At 35.5% G+C, this 16054-nt stretch overlaps 1 protein-coding gene across 1 annotated transcript in view; it reads right to left on the minus strand.

Annotated features, from left to right (window-relative positions):
* DNAH12 (dynein axonemal heavy chain 12) overlaps positions 1-16054 on the minus strand; it is a 232994-nt gene that overhangs the window by 179508 nt on the left and 37432 nt on the right. Inside the window, exons 6-10 of the mRNA XM_022572785.3 lie at positions 5052-5241; positions 4332-4404; positions 3565-3723; positions 3166-3361; positions 862-1050 (exon numbers count right to left, since the gene is read on the minus strand). Of these exons, the coding sequence (XP_022428493.2) occupies positions 862-1050; positions 3166-3361; positions 3565-3723; positions 4332-4404; positions 5052-5241 (807 nt within the window). The remainder of the gene's footprint in view (positions 1-861; positions 1051-3165; positions 3362-3564; positions 3724-4331; positions 4405-5051; positions 5242-16054) is intronic.

The following is a 16054-nucleotide window of genomic DNA, read 5'->3' on the forward strand; positions in this document are numbered from 1 at the left end:
AAATAAAAATGACAATTCATGAAATAAATATCTGTGCAATTGATCTATATGTAGATCTTATACTATACTTTTAAAAATTCATTTCAGATTTCAGCGGTCCAAGAAAAGATAACTTGATGCAAAATAATGATTTAAAATTGTCTGTAGTCTAATATAAAACCTTAGTTGGGTTAGCTTTCTATCATTCAACAAATATTTATTGAGGAACTATAATGTTGAAATAATTATACTAGAAAGCTCTAGAAAGAACAAACATGACTTGGATCTTGTCCTTAAGAAGTTCACAACTCAGTAGGGAACATGAGACATACACAAAAATATCAATAACTGCAATAAATCAATAACTGCAATAAAAGTTATAAGAAGAAAAAAGTCATCTCAAGCCAGGAAACTTTCTCAAAGAGAAAGTACTTTTAACTTAAAATAACCTGGAGGATGGAAAGAAAACAACGAGTTATAACATTTAATGTACATATACACTTTATAGAGCTTCAAGTCAATTTAAAAGTTCAAAAAAGGGCCATATAAAGAAACCCAATGGGCAGAGTCACAGATGTAGAAAACAAACTTATGGTTACCAGGGGGTAAGGAGGAGGGAGGGATAAATTGAGAGATTGGGATTGATATATACACACTACTATATATAAAATAGATAACTAATAAGGACCTATAGGGAATTCTACTCAATACTCTGTAATGACCTATATGGGAAAAGAATCTAAAAAAAAAGACTGGGTATGCGTATATGTATAACCAATTCACTTTGCTGTACGCCTGAAACTAATGCAACATCGTAAACCAACTATACTCTAATAAAAATTTTTAAAAAAAGAAACCCAATGGATAAGAATAAAGAAATACCTGCAGAGCTTCAGCTATTCGCTCAACCAAACCCAAAACAACATCTTCCAAATCTTGAAAAGTAGGATAAAATTCCATTTTATCATCATCAAACGTCAATTCCATCTTAAATATCGGCAGCCCTCGTTGATCTTCTTGGTCAAAGAGTTTTACAAATCCTTCTACAGTTCTCTTTAAGAGCTCTTTTAGCTGCATGATGCCATAAGTTATTATTACTTTAGAAAGTACAAACTGAACCTTTAACTAAAATCAGTAACCTATTGCCTATAATTAATTCACTCTACCAATCCATTTAGTCCTGAAAATTATCTTCATTCAGCACAATATGTTCTTAATAAATATAGTCTAAAATAAATAGGACAATATATACAAACTTTAATTTTTCTATGGAATATCAACAATCTTAAAATGGCAACTCAGAATCTTCTACATCCTTTAGTAATTCTGTCCCTGGTACAGAAAAAGTTCCAGAAGACCCAACAATATGGTAAAGACTGAGAGGAGGAGAGGCCTGAAACCTAAGTTTGGGGGTGTCATGAGGTGACATGTATACAGGGCAAGGGACAGTAGTGTACTAGAGCTAGCTCCTACAATTATAAGAGCCAATTGTTAAACATTCAAGAATTTTGTGAGCCAGATACTAAACTCTTGGATGCTTGAAAATCACCATGGTGGGAATATTTACCCCATGGAAATTGGCAAACACTACAAACCAGGGCTTTTTCTCCTGGGGTCAGATTTCCAGCACTTCACTAGGTGAGAGTGAAGCCACTGGAACTTAGAAACGTGCACTGTAAGTTACCAAAGTATGAATAATGCTTTCTTATGCAGAACCAACTATTAGAAATTTAAGCAAGGTACACAAACATATATCTAAATAATCTTCAAAACATTCCTCAACTCTTTACTTCTTATCATATAATCATAGTCCTCTTAAGAGGATAAAGGTAAAAAGGAAATCATGTATATTCGTTACAGTATTACATACCAGATATATATATATATATATATATATATATATATAAATTCCCTTTAAAAATGGCAAAATTCAGGCTTCCCTGGTGGCGCAGTGGTTGAGAATCTGCCTGCTAATGCAGGAGACACAGGTTCGAGCCCTGGTCTGGGAAGACCCCACATGCTGCTGAGCAACTAGGTCTGTGAGCCACAACTACTGAGCCTGCGCGCCTGGAGCCTGTGCTCCACAACAAGAGAGGCCGCGATAGTGAGAGGCCCGCGCACCGCGATGAAGAGTGGCCCCCGCTTGCCACAACTAGAGAAAGTCCTCTCACAGAGACGAAGACCCAACACAGCCAAAAATAAATATAAAAATAAATTAATTAATTTTAAAAATACAGCAGGCTTGGAAGTCCTTCTACCTGTGTTTAAAAAAAAAGAGGCAAAATTCATGGAATCTTTGGAGGTCTTTACCAAAAGGAAAAGTTTTTATTCAAAACTATTTTTCTAGGATTATATTTCTACAATAGTAAAAATTCAAGGAGCCCATAAAATAATTGTATAAAATTCATTATTCTCTTTCTGTTTGTCATTAAAAGACGATCAATAACGTTTCGAACCAAGATTTTATTGAGAACAAAACAAGAATCAATTAACTTGTAATTTCATAGGTTCAAAAATATGTTCACTAGGATAGTACTTTTGTTAATTTACTCCAATAAAGCTATAGATAATTAGCTTATAGCCTTTAAGCATGAATCCAGTAATCAATCATAATATTGACACATACTTCTAGACTTACCTCTCATTTTATTTTTTATTTTTATTATTTTTAGATTTTATTTATTTATTTATTTATTGGCTGTGTTGGGTCTTCATTGCTGCGCACGGGCTTTCTCTAGTCACAGCAAGTGGGGGCTACTCCTCGTTGTGGCATGTGGGCTTCTCACTGCAGTGGCTTCTCTTGTTGCAGAGCAGGCCTCTAGGCACACAGGCTCAGTAGTTGTGACTCACTGGCTCTAGAGCACAGGCTCAGTAGTTGTGGCACACGGGCTTAGTTGCTCCGTGGCATGTGGGATCTTCCCAGACCAGGGCTCGAACCCATGTCCCCTTCAGTGGCAGGCAGATTCTTAACTGCTGCGCCACCAGGGAAGCCCTTACCTCTCATTTTTAGACTGCTTCCAGAAATGAAGCATTTTTCTGCTAAAGTTATTTAAACAAAATTATAGTAAAAGTCTTTCTTAATTTATTTCAAAATAATTATATAGCACTATATCTAAAGAAGATTTATTTAAAATACTAAAGTAACTTCAATAACATTATCATTTAAAATATACAAAACCTATTTACCTGATTTGACATAAGTGTGGAAACACAGTTATAAAATGCATCCAGTTTCTCAGGTTTAATTCCTTCTAGTGACTCCTTCTTGGTAAAGAGACTTATAACCTTTGGATACCAAGTGTTCATTATCTTCTCTTCTGCCTTTCTAGCTTGTATTGATAAATCATTTTTCAGTGATCCACAATCAATCGGGCCTTTACCTCTATTTATGAAAAAAAATGATTTAAGGCAAACAATAGATATTGGTCATGATACAAAATTATTGAAACAAGATAAATTAAAATTATTTTTAACCTAAGAAAAGTCCTGAGTATTTATCAGTTTTTAAAATTATATAGTCAAAATATAGACTCAAGCAGGAGACATTCAAATTTTAAATGTTAATTAATAAATATGGGATTTTACCTAATTCCAGTTAAGTCTAGCAAAACTGTATTGGCAAATGTTGTATAACCAAGGTCCAATAACATTTTCATAGTTGGATGAACAATGTACAAACTAGCTAATATTTGTTTTCTTGTCTGCAGATAGTTAGAATGCCAAAGCTTAGAATAATCCAGGCCTCTGGAAAAGCAAAACACCATATCAAACAGGATTCAAATGATACATTCTAAATTTTAGGAAATAATATTTATGACATGGAATTAGTATCCAAGTGAGAAGACTGGGGATTGAGAAGAGAGAAATATACTCAGCAATGGGAAACTTAGGAGATAAGCATGTAATAAAAATACATCAAGATCTTGAGAGTTCATTATCTTCGGAGACATCAGAGATCATTTGTGTGTAAGGCAGGCTGATGGGCCAGGCATGAGTTCCCTAACTTCCACCGTGCTCTGGCTCAGTTACCCTGGGTAGAGATAAACAAACTCAGTCCTTAGGATTGGAGAGAAGAGACGGAGAAATCTGTCTGGCATACTCCAAAGCTTACTTAAGGCCGAGTTGAGTTATACATCCATAAATGTTCCCACTAATTGCATAAGCAACAACTAGATAAGTTCAATGTAGAGGATACCTTTGGGGAAAAACAAAAACTGTAGTACTATTTTTTTTTTACATGTTTTCAAAACACTTTTGAGCTTCACAGTTGTAGCCTTAAATGAAAGATCTGTTTATTTTCAATCTGTTATCAAAACCTAGATACAGTACTGTTTTATAAAAATTTTACTTACACAGGGGATTCAGGTAAATGGCCTCCTTCATCTTCAAGCCATTTAACTGGAGGTCTCACAAGAACACTCCTCACTCAAAAAAAAAAAAAAAGTATATATATACATATATTTTATAGATAGATAGATAGATAGATAGGTTAATGCTTCTTGAAAATCCTTGCAAGACTTAACTGAAATCAAAGTTTCTAACTTTTGATAATGGATAGTATAGTTTAATATGAATCAAAATGAGTATAAGAAAAAAATCCCTTATGTGAAACAAAATCATGCTCTTGGTACAATTTCAGCCCTGCTTTGAAGGTGAATTCAGATACAGTAAAGCTTTAATAAGTTCTCAGTTTTTCTCATCCTATCTATTCAAAGGTCACTGGCATGGTCACTTAAAACAATTAACCCAATTAAAAATTGCAAAGGTTAAATCCCTAATAAATCTCCCCAAACACATTAATATTTTCTTACAATCCTGTAAATAGTATAACCATAAAGACAAAGTAAAAAATTAAAAAGCTATTAAGCACATAAAAATTACAAAAAGTACCCTTAAAAACAGTGTCCTTAAATTACAAAGATTTGACTAGGTTATAGGCTCAAAGTTAAAACTTTATAAATATCTAAGAAATATATATAGCTAAACATATAATGTTCATTATTCATATTTCTACTTTCGATTGGGAGAGATGGGGGAACAAGCAAGCTTGGTGTGTGTTAAATGCCACTTACCCAAATATCTCTTCATGCTTTTTTCAAAATCACTTGACACCTCATTTATGAGACTTTGAATGAGTTCTTCTCTTTCTTTCCCTTCCTTTAAAGACTCAGGTATCAGCATTAACATGTGATCCAGCCATTCCTGCTGAATAGGTACTATGGGACTACTCTCTACACATTGTTTCAAATAAATATAGTTGAACTGAGAATGTAATAAGAAAAAATTAAATGTTCTAAATGGTGTAGCATTTCAATGATACATGTGAAATGTAGCATTCCAGAGTAAAAATATTATGAAAAATAACATGTTTTCAGAATAAAAATATTTTATCCAAAAGTACAACCTACAAAGAAACTATTTTACATTTTTATTTATGATGAGTTCTCTCCAAATTAATGTTCTTAGTATACTCTTCACTTTCTCAAGGCAAAACAAACATCCTTAATCTAACTTACTATTCCTTCATTTAACAAATATTCATTAATTCAACAAATATTCAGGTATTGTTCCAAATGCTGAGGATATAGTAGTAAACAAAACAGACAAAGCCCCACTCTCATGGAGATACTATTCTGGTATAGTAGCATCATAATATAATTTCATAAATTCTCCCATAACAATGAGTAGTCTGACAAAAATAGACATGAACAAATGGAAAGACAGTACTTGATCTTGGTAAAGATATTTTAACATCATGAAAATTTAAAGTTGTCCCAAAATCAATTTAATGCAATACCGATAAAAATATCTACACACATTTCTAAGAAACTAGACAAGTAGAGACTAAAGTTCAAGTGGAAAAATAAATAGCCAAGAAATCCCTGAGAAAGAATATTTGTAAGGAAGAACTATTCCTAGGAGACATTAAAACATACTATAAAGTCTCCCTGATGAGAATAGTGTGGTACAGGTACATGAATAGACACACCACTGGGAAAAAAAGAAAAATAGAAAGCCCAGAAATAGCTTCAGTCCATAGGAAAATGTAGCATATGATAAATGTGGCACCCCAAATCACTGAAGCAAAGATAAAGATTTTTGTAAATATTTCTGGGACAACTGGTTAGCCATTTGGGAAAAGATAAATTTAACACATATCTTCCAACATACACAAGAATAAATTCCAAATAGATCAGAAATTTAATTAAACTAAATAATAAAACTATACAAGGCCAGAAAAAACCTGATAAAATTCTTCTATAATTAAGCATAGGGAAAGACTTTATAACTATGATTCAAATTCCAGGTACAAAAAAGGAAAAAATGATTGACAAATTCTGACTACATAAAATTTCAATGTTTGCATGTTTTAAAAACATCATAATAAAAAAGGTCAAAAGACTACTGACAATCTGGGAGAAAATATTTGCAAAGTATATCTCAAATAAAGGGGAAAGAATGCTTAAAAATTTAGGAGATGGGTGAAACTTGAGGACATTATGCTAAATGAAATAGGCCAATGACAAAAAGATAAACACCTTATGATTCCACTTATATGAGGTATCTACAGTAGTCAAATTAATAAAACAGAAAATAGAATGCCACTTGCCAGGGACTAGGGGGAAAAGGAAATGGAGAGCTGTTTCATGAGTGTAGAGTTTCAGTTTTGCAATATGAGAATATTCTGGAGATTAGTTGCACAGTGTGAAAATACTTAACACCACTGAGCAGTACACTTTATTTATTTTTTTTAAATATTTATTTATTTATTTTTGGCTGTGTTGGGTCTTTGTTTCTGTGCGAGGGCTTTCTCTAGTTGCGGCAAGCAGGGTCCACTCTTCATCGTGGTGCGCGGGCCTCTCACTATCGTGGCCTCTCTTGTTGCGGAGCACAGGCTCCAGACGCGCATGCTCAGTAGTTGTGGCTCACGGGCCTATTTGCTCGGCGGCATGTGGGATCTTCCCAGACCAGGGCTTGAACCCATGTCCCCTGCATTAGCAGGCAGATTCTCAACCACTGCGCCACCAGGGAAGCCCCTATTTATTTCTTTTTAATTAATTTATTTATATATTTTTGGCTGCAATGGGTCTTCATTGCTGCGCACAGGCTTTCTCTAGTTGCCGGGGGCTACTCTTCATTGCGGTGTGCGGGTTTCTCATTGCGGTGGCTCCTCTTGTTGCGGAGCACGGGCTCTAGGCATGCAGGCTTCAGTAGTTGTGGCACATGGGCTCAGTAGTTGTGGTGGCACAGGCTTAGTTGCTCCACGGCATGTGGGATCTTCCGGGACCAGAGCTCGAACCTGTGTCCCCTGCATTGCCAGGTGGATTCTTAACCACTGTGCCACCAGGGAAGTCCTGAACAGTACATTTTAAAATAGTTATGATGGTGGGACTTCCCTGGTGGTGTAGAGTAGGTTTCTCACATGTTATGGGTTAGCAATTTAAAAACAGTTTATGTGTATTCTAGAATTTAACAAAATAAGTAAATATACTGTGGTTCATAAAAGCTAGGTTTCTGACTGGGAGAGAAGGGAGCAACAAATAAGGAAAGAGGGAAGACTAGAATGAACCCAGTGATATTAAATTGGAATAGGAGGCATAAGTGTAAACTCATGGTTTTTAAGATAGATAGATGATAGAAGGAAGGATGGATGGATAGATAGATAGATAGATAAATTATGTTTCCTCAAGGATGAATAAGAAAGTCCACGTTGGTGAAGCATAAAATATGATACAGAGCGTGGTGAGAGGAGAGGCAGGAGAATAGGTAGGAGTCATATTACAGAAAGCCTTGCATACACATTAAGATTTAATTCTGTATGTTATGGGAAGCCACTGATGGCTATTGTAGTCAAGGGGAAAGAGGAAGACCTGATGTAAGGCTAGGACAAAAAGAGGACTGATTGGAGAAATATTCGTAGCATCTGGGGACTAATTGTATGGCAGAGAGAGGGGGAAAAAGAAGTTAAGACTCAGGTGTGTTAAGCATGAGTGATTGGGTAAATAGTGATAACCAGAAGAGAGAATAAGGAGGAAGAGACGTCTTATGGAAGAAGCTGATAAGTTCATTTTTTCTGACATGTTGAATTTGAGGTATTTGTGCATCAAAATCTATGGGAGTCATCAAAATATGGAAGGTACTTGAAATCAGTAGAGAATCATCCAGGAAGATTCAAGGAAAGAGAACATTGGGCCACAGTTACGCAGGGAAGCGAAACCCATGAAGATGACAGAGAAATAATATTTAGAGAACTAGAAAAACAAGTATAAGGGCATTTAAAAGGAAATGAATATTCAGCAGTGTCAAAATTCAGCTGGAATTGTCACTATTTTTTATTTTAGCCATACTAATGGGTATGTAGTGATAACTCATCACAGTTTTAATTTACATTTCCCTAATGGTTAATAATGTGGAGCATCTTTGATGTGCTTATTTGCCATCCATATATCCTCTTTGGTAAAATGTCTAGTCATGTCTTCTACTCATTTTCTAATTGGATTTTTTGTTTTTATCCTGTTGAGTTTTGAGAGTTCTTAAATATTCTAGATACAAGTCCTTTGTTGGATATGTGATTTGTGAATATTTTCTTGCAGTATATAGCATGTTTTTTCATCCTCTTAACAGAATCTTTCACCTATAGTTTTTAATTTTTATGAAATAAAATTTATTGGTTTTTTTATGGATTGTGCTTTTTATTTATTTTTTGGCCGTGCTGCGCAGCATGCAGGATCTTAGTTCCCCGAACATGGATTGAACTCATGCCCACTGCAATGGAAGTGCAGAGTCTTAACCACTGAACAGCCAGGGAAGTCCCAGACTGATTTTTTAAATTGAGGTACAGTTGATTTACAATATATATTAGTTTCAGATGTACAACATAGTGATTCAAAATTTTTATAGATTATATTCCATTTAAAGTTATAAAATATAGGCTATATTCCCTGTGCTATACCATGTATCAGTATAGCTTATTTATTTTATACATAGTAGTTTGTACCTCTTAATCCCCTACCCCTATCTTGCCCCTCCTCCCTTTCCTCTCCCACTGGTAACCACTAGTTTTTTCTCTGTATGTGTGAGTCTGTTTCTCTTTTGTTATATTCCTTCATTTGTTTTATTTTTTAGATTCCACATATAAATGATAACATACAGTATTTACCTTTCTCTGTCTGACTCATTTCTCTATGCATAATACTCTCCAGGTTTATCTTTGTTGTTGCAAATGGAAAATTTTCATTCTTTTTTATGGCTGAGTTATTCCATTACATATATATATATATATATGTATATAAATTATATATATGTATATAAATTCACATCTTCCTTATCCATGTCTTGGCTTTTGTAAATAATGCTGTTGTGAACATTAGGGTACATTTATCTTTTTGATTAGTGTTTTTGTTTTCTTTGGCTATATACCCAGAAATGGAATGGCGGGGTCATATGTAGTTCTATTTTTAGTTTTTAGAGGGACCTCCACACTGTTTCCCATAGTGGCTGCACCAATTTATGTTCCCACCAACAGTGTACAAGGGCTCCCTTCTCTCTACATCCTCACCAACATTAGTTATTTGTGGTCATTTTTTTTTAAACATCTTTATTGGAGTATAATTGCTTTACTATGGTGTGTTAGTTTCTGCTTTATAACAAAGGGAATCAGCTATGCATAAACATATATCCCCATATTCCCTCCCTCTTGCATCCCCCTCCCACCCCTCTAGGTGGTCACACAGCACTGAGCTGATCTCCCTGTGCAATGCAGCTGCTTCCCACTAGCTATCTATTTTACATTTGGTAGTGTATATATGCCCATGCCACTCTCTAACTTCGTCCCAGCTTACCCTTCCAACTCCCCGTGTCCTCAAGTCCATTCTCTGCATCTGCGTTTTTATTCGTGTCCTGCCCCTAGGCTCTTCAGAACCTTTTTTTTTTTTTTTCGATTCCATGTATATGTGTTAGCATATGGTATTTGTTTTTCTCTTTCTGACTCACTTCACTCTGTATGACAGACTCTAGGTCCATCCACCCAACTACAAATAACTCAATTTCATTTCTTTTTATGGTTGAGTAATATTTCATTGTATATATGTGCCACATCTTCTTTATCCATTCATCTGTCGATGGACACTTAGGTTGCTTCCATGTCCTGGCTATTGTAAATAGAGCTGCAATGAACACTATGGTACAAGACTCTTTTTGAATTATGGTTTTCTCAGGGTATATGCCCAATAGTGGGATTGCTGGGTCGTATGGTAGTTGTATTTGTAGTTTTTTAAGGAAACTCCATACTGTTCTCCATAGTGGCTGTATCAATTTACATTCCAACCAACAGTGCAAGAGGGTTCCCTTTTCTCCACACGCTCTCCAGCATTTACTGTTTGTAGATTTTTTGACGATGGCCATTCTGACTGGTGTGAGGTGATATCTCATTGTAGTTTTGATTTGCATTTCTCTAATGATTAGTGATGTTGAGCAGCCTTTCATGCGTTTGTTGGCAATCTGTATATCTTCTTTGGAGAAATGTCTATTTAGGTCTTCTGCCCATTTTTGGATTGGGTTGTTTGTTTTTTTGATATTGAGCTGCATGAGCTGCTTACAAATTTTGGAGATTAATCCTTTGTCAGTTGCTTCATTTGCAAATATTTTCTCCCATTCTGAGGGTTGTCTTTTCATTTTGTTTATGGTTTCCTTTGCTATGCAAAAGCTCTTAAGTTTCATTAGGTCCCATTTGTTTATTTTTGTTTTTATTTCCATTTCTCTAGGAGGTGGGTCAAAAAGAATCTTGCTGTGATTTATGTCATAGAGTGCTCTGCCTATGTTTTCCTCTAAGAGTTTGATAGTGTCTGGCCTTACATTTAGGTCTTTACTCCATTTGGAGTTTAGTTTTGTGTATGGTGTTACAGAGTGTTCTAATTTCATTCTTTTACATGTAGCTGTCCAGTTTTCCCAGCACCAATCATTGAAGAGGCTGTCTTTTCTCAATTGCATATTCTTGCCTCCTTTATCAAAAATAAGGTGACCATATGTGTGTAGGTTTATCTCTGGGCTTTCTATCCTGTTCCATTGATCTATATTTCTGTTTTTGTGCCAGTACCATACTGTCTTGATTACCGTAGCTTTGTAGTATCGTCTGAAGGCAGGGAGCCTGATTCCTCCAGCTCTGTTTTTCTTTCTCAACATTGCTTTGGCTACCTGCCCCAGTGATAAGGAGGTTGAAATAGCATATAGTGATGTAGCCAAAAGATTTACCAAATAAAATAGCACTTACGAGAGAGATGTCTTCACATCTTCCCCTGACTAAGAACATGCTTTTCCTAACACACTGCCCCTCTTCCTATAAAGTAGAAACTTTATTTTGCACAAACATGCAGTTATTCCAGATTACTATAAAGGATAGACAAGGTATAGTAGCTATCATTAAATATATACTCCTAAGCAGTGTCATTTTAAAATTGTTTTACCCTGCTTACCTCCCCTACCCTGTATCCTCCTCTCCTCTAATCTGGAGACACTCCATAAAAAATTTTCACTTTAAAGGTAGTTTGCCATCTCTCTAGAGACCTCACCACTGTTTCCATTCACTGTTTATAGATGGCAGAACTATTGAGGTGCACTGTTTAACTGTTAAAATAGTAACCACAACCTCATCAGGCCCAAAATGGAGCACAATGCACGGTACAAGGAATATTTATGTATTTTTGGAATTTTATAATATTTAGGAAGAGTATATGAAAGTATTGCTACTGTATCAAAATATATTGTTTCAATTTAATCTATCCTGGATATGTACTAAAGGATGTTACCACAAGAGAAGAGAGCCTTCTACAGAAAGTCTCTACAGATTTTGCTATTTTACTTTGTATGTGGATTTTTACTTTTGCCTAAACGCATTTATACTTCATATCAATTATAACATCTGACACTATGTAGAAGCTAAAAATTTAGAGGGAGGAACATTATTTTCAAGATCTTATTCAAGCCTGTTATGCATATTAAGAGAAACCAATCGGCACCTGATACTCACTGTCTAAATATGTTACTGGTAATATGTATTTTGCCCAGTTCCATTCATTTGGAACATAACTGTTTTCTTCTTTTATTTTAAAAATGCTCCTTTTTAAGGTAAGCATCAGCCTTGTTGTTTGTAGATCTTTTGAGCAACACTACGTAAAATTATATTTAGTTGATTTAGCTATAGCAGTACAATGATAAGTAATATAAAAATTAACCTAAGGGGAAAAAAAAAAGATTGCTTTGGCTATTTGGGCCTCTTTTGTGTTTCCATACAAATTGTGAAATTTTTTGTTCTAGTTCTGTGAAAAATGCCAGTGGTAGTTTGATAGGGATTGCACTGAATCTAGATTGCTTTGGGTAGTATAGTCATTTTCACATGTTGATTCTTCCAATCCAAGAACATGGTATATCTCTCCATCTGTTTGTATCATCTTTAACTTCTTTCATCAGTGTCTTATACTTTTCTGCATACAGGTCTTTTGTCTCCCTAGGTAGGTTTATTCCTAGGTATTTTATTCTTTTTGTTGCAATGGTAAAAGGGAGTGTTTCCTTAATTTCTCTTTCAGATTTTTCATCATTAGTGTATAGGAATGCAAGAGATTTCTGTGCATTAATTTGGTATCCAGCTACTTTACCAAATTCATTCATTAGCTCTAGTAGTTTTCTGGTAGCATCTTTAGGATTCTCTATGTATAGTATCAGGTCATCTGCAAACAGTGACAGCTTTACTTCTTCTTTGCCAGTTTGGATTCCTTTTATTTCTTCTTCATCTCGGATTGCTGTGGCTAAAACTTCCAAAACTATGTTGAAGAATAGTGGTTAGAGTGGACAACCTTGTCTTGTTCCTGATCTCAGAGGAAATAGTTTCAGTTTTTCACCATTAAGAACGATGTTGGCTGTGGGTTTGTCATATATGGCCTTTATTATGTTGAGGAAAGTTCCCTCTATGCCTGCGCTCTGGGGGGTTTTTATGATAAATGGTGTTGAATTTTGTCAAAAGCTTTTTCTGCATCTATTGAGATTATCATATGGTTTTTCTCCTTCAGTTTGTTAATATGGTGTATCACATTGATTGATTTGTGTATACTTAAAAATCTTTGCATTCCTGGGATAAACCCCACTTGACCATAGTGAATGATCCTTTGAATGTGCTGTTGGATTCTGTTTGCTAGTATTTGGTTGAGAATTTTTGCATCTATGTTCATCAGTGATATTGGCCTGTAGTCTTCTTTCTTTGTGACATCCTTCTCTGGTTTTGGTAACAGGGTGATGGTGGCCTCATAGAATGAGTTTGGGAGTGTTCCTCCCTCTGCTATATTTTGGAAGAGTCTGAGAAGGATAGGTGTTAGCTCTTCTCTAAATGTTTCATAGAATTCGCCTGTGAAGCCATTTGGTCCTGGGCTTTTGTTTGTTGGAAGATTTTTAATCACAGTCAGTGCTTCTGATTGGTCTGTTTATGTTTTCTATTTCTTCCTGGTTCAGTCTCGGAAGGTTGTGCTTTTCTAAGAATTTGTCCATTTCTTCCAGGTTGTCCATTTTATTGGCATATAGTTGCTTGTAGTAACCACTCATGATCCTTTGTGTTTCTGCAGTGTCAGTTGTTACTTCTCCTTTTTCATTTCTAATTCCATTGATCTGAGTCCTCTCCCTTTTTTCTTGATGAGTCTGGCTAATGGTTTATCAATTTTGTTTATCTTCTCAAAGAACCAGCTGTTAGTTGTATTGATCTTTGCTGTTATTTCCTTCATTTCTTTTTCATTTATTTCTGATCTGATCTTTATGATTTCTTTCCTTCTGCTAAGTTTGGGTTATTTTTCTTCTTCTTTCTCTAATTGCTTTAGGTGCAAGGGTGGGTTGTTTATTAGAGATGTTTCTTGTTCCTTGAGGTAGGATTGTATTGCTATAAACTTCCCTCTTAGAACTGCTTTTGCTGCATCTCATAGGTTTTGGTCATTGTGTTTTCATTGTCATTTGTTTCTAGCTACTTTTTGATTTCCTCTTTGATTTCTTCAGTGATCTCTTGCTTATTTAGTTGTGTACTGTTTAGCCTCCATGTGTTTGAATTTTTTACAGATTTTTTCCTGTAATTAATATCTAGTATCATAGTGTTGTGGTTGGAAGATACTTGATACGATTTCAATTTTCTTAAATTTACCAAGGCTTGATTTGTGACCCAAGATATGCTCTATCCTGGAGACTGTGCCATGAGCACTTGAGAAGAAAGTGTATTCTGTTCTTTTTGGACGGAATGTCCAATAAATATCAATTAAGCCCATCTTGTTTAATGTATCATTTAAAGCTTGTGTTTCCTTACTTATTTTCATTTTGGTTGATCTTTCCATTGGTGAAAGTGGGCTGTTAAAGTCCCCTACTATGATTGTGTTACTGTCAATTTCCCTTTTTATGGCTGTAAGCATTTGCCTTATGTATTGAGGTGCTCCTATGTTGGGTGCATAAATATTTACAATTGCTATATCTTCTTCTTGGATTGACCCCTTGATCATTATGTAGTGTCCTTCTTTGTGTCTTGAAATAGTCTTTATTTTAAGTCTCTTTAGTCTGATATGAGAATTGCTACCTCAGCTTTCTTTTGATTTTCATTTGCACGGAATTTCTTTTTCCATCCCCTCACTTTCAGTCTGTATGTGTTCCTAGGTCTGAAGTGTGTCTCTTGTAGATAGCATATATATGGGTCTTGTTTTTGTATCCATTCAGCCAGTCTATGTCTTTTGGTGGGAGCATTTAATCCATTTGCATTTAATCCATTTACATTTAAGGTAGTTACCGATATGTATGTTCCTATTACCATTTTCTTAATTGTTTTGGGTTTGTTATTGTAGGTCTTTTCCTTCTCTTTTGTTTCCTGCCTAGATATGTTCCTTTAGCATTTGTTGTAAAGCTGGTTTGGTGGTGCTGAATTCTTTTAGCCTTTGCTTGTCTGTAAAGGTTTTCTCTGTAGAATCCGAATGAGATCCTTGCTGGGTAGAGTAATCTTGGTTGTAAGTTTTTCCCTTTCATCACTTTAAATATGTCCTGCCACTCCCTTCTGGCTTGCAGAGTTTCTGCTGAAAGATCAGCTGTTAACCTTATGGGGAGTCCCTTGTATGTTACTTGTTGTTTTTCCCTTGCTGCTTTTAATATTTTTTCTTTGTATTTAATTTTTGATAGTTTGATTAATATCTGTCTTGGTGTGTTTCTCCTTGGATTTATCCTGTATGGGACTCTCTGTGCTTCCTGGACTTGACTGTTTCCTTTCCCATATTAGGGAAGTTTTCAACTATAATCTCTTCAACTATTTTCTCAGTCCCTTTCTTTGTCTCTTCTTCTTCTGGGACCCCTATGATTTGAATGTTGGTGGGTTTAATGTTGTCCCAGAGGTCTCTGAGTCTCTCCTCAATTCTCTTCATTCTTTTTCTTTATTCTGCTCTACAGTAGTTATTTCCACTATTTTATCTTCCAGGTCACTTATCTGTTCTTCTGCCTCAATTATTCTGCTATTGATTCCTTCTAGAGAATTTTTAATTTCATTTATTGTGTTGTTCATCATTGTTGGTTTGCTCTTTAGTTCTTCTAGGTCCTTGTTAAACGTTTCTTGTATTTTCTCCATTCTATTTCCAAGATTTTGGATCATTTTTACTATCATTACTCTGAATTCTTTTTCAGGTAGACTGCCTATTTCCTCTTCATTTCTTTGGTCTGGCGGGTTTTTACCTTGCTCCTTCATCTGCTGTGTGTTTCTCTCTCTTCTCATTTTGCTTAACTTATTGTGTTTGGGGTCTCCTTTTCACAGGCTGCAGGTTCGTAGTTCCTGTTGTTTTTTGTGTCTGCCCCCAGTGGGTAAGCTTGGTTCAGTGGGTTGTGTACGCTTCTTGGTGGAGGGGACTGGTATCTGTGTTCTGGTGGACGAGTCTGGATCTTGTCTTTGTGGTGGGCAGGGCCGAGTCAAGTGGTGTGTTTTGGGGTGTCTGTGGCATTATTATGATTTTAGGCAGCCACTCTGTTAATGGGTGGTGTTGTGTTTCTGTCTTGCTAGTTGTTTGGCATAGTATGTCCAGCACTG

The sequence above is a fragment of the Delphinapterus leucas genome, chromosome 10, assembly GCF_059928025.1.
Source record: "Delphinapterus leucas isolate spDelLeu-1000000601 "Yukka" chromosome 10, BTC_Dleu_Yukka2, whole genome shotgun sequence".
Taxonomy (NCBI): domain Eukaryota; kingdom Metazoa; phylum Chordata; class Mammalia; order Artiodactyla; family Monodontidae; genus Delphinapterus; species Delphinapterus leucas.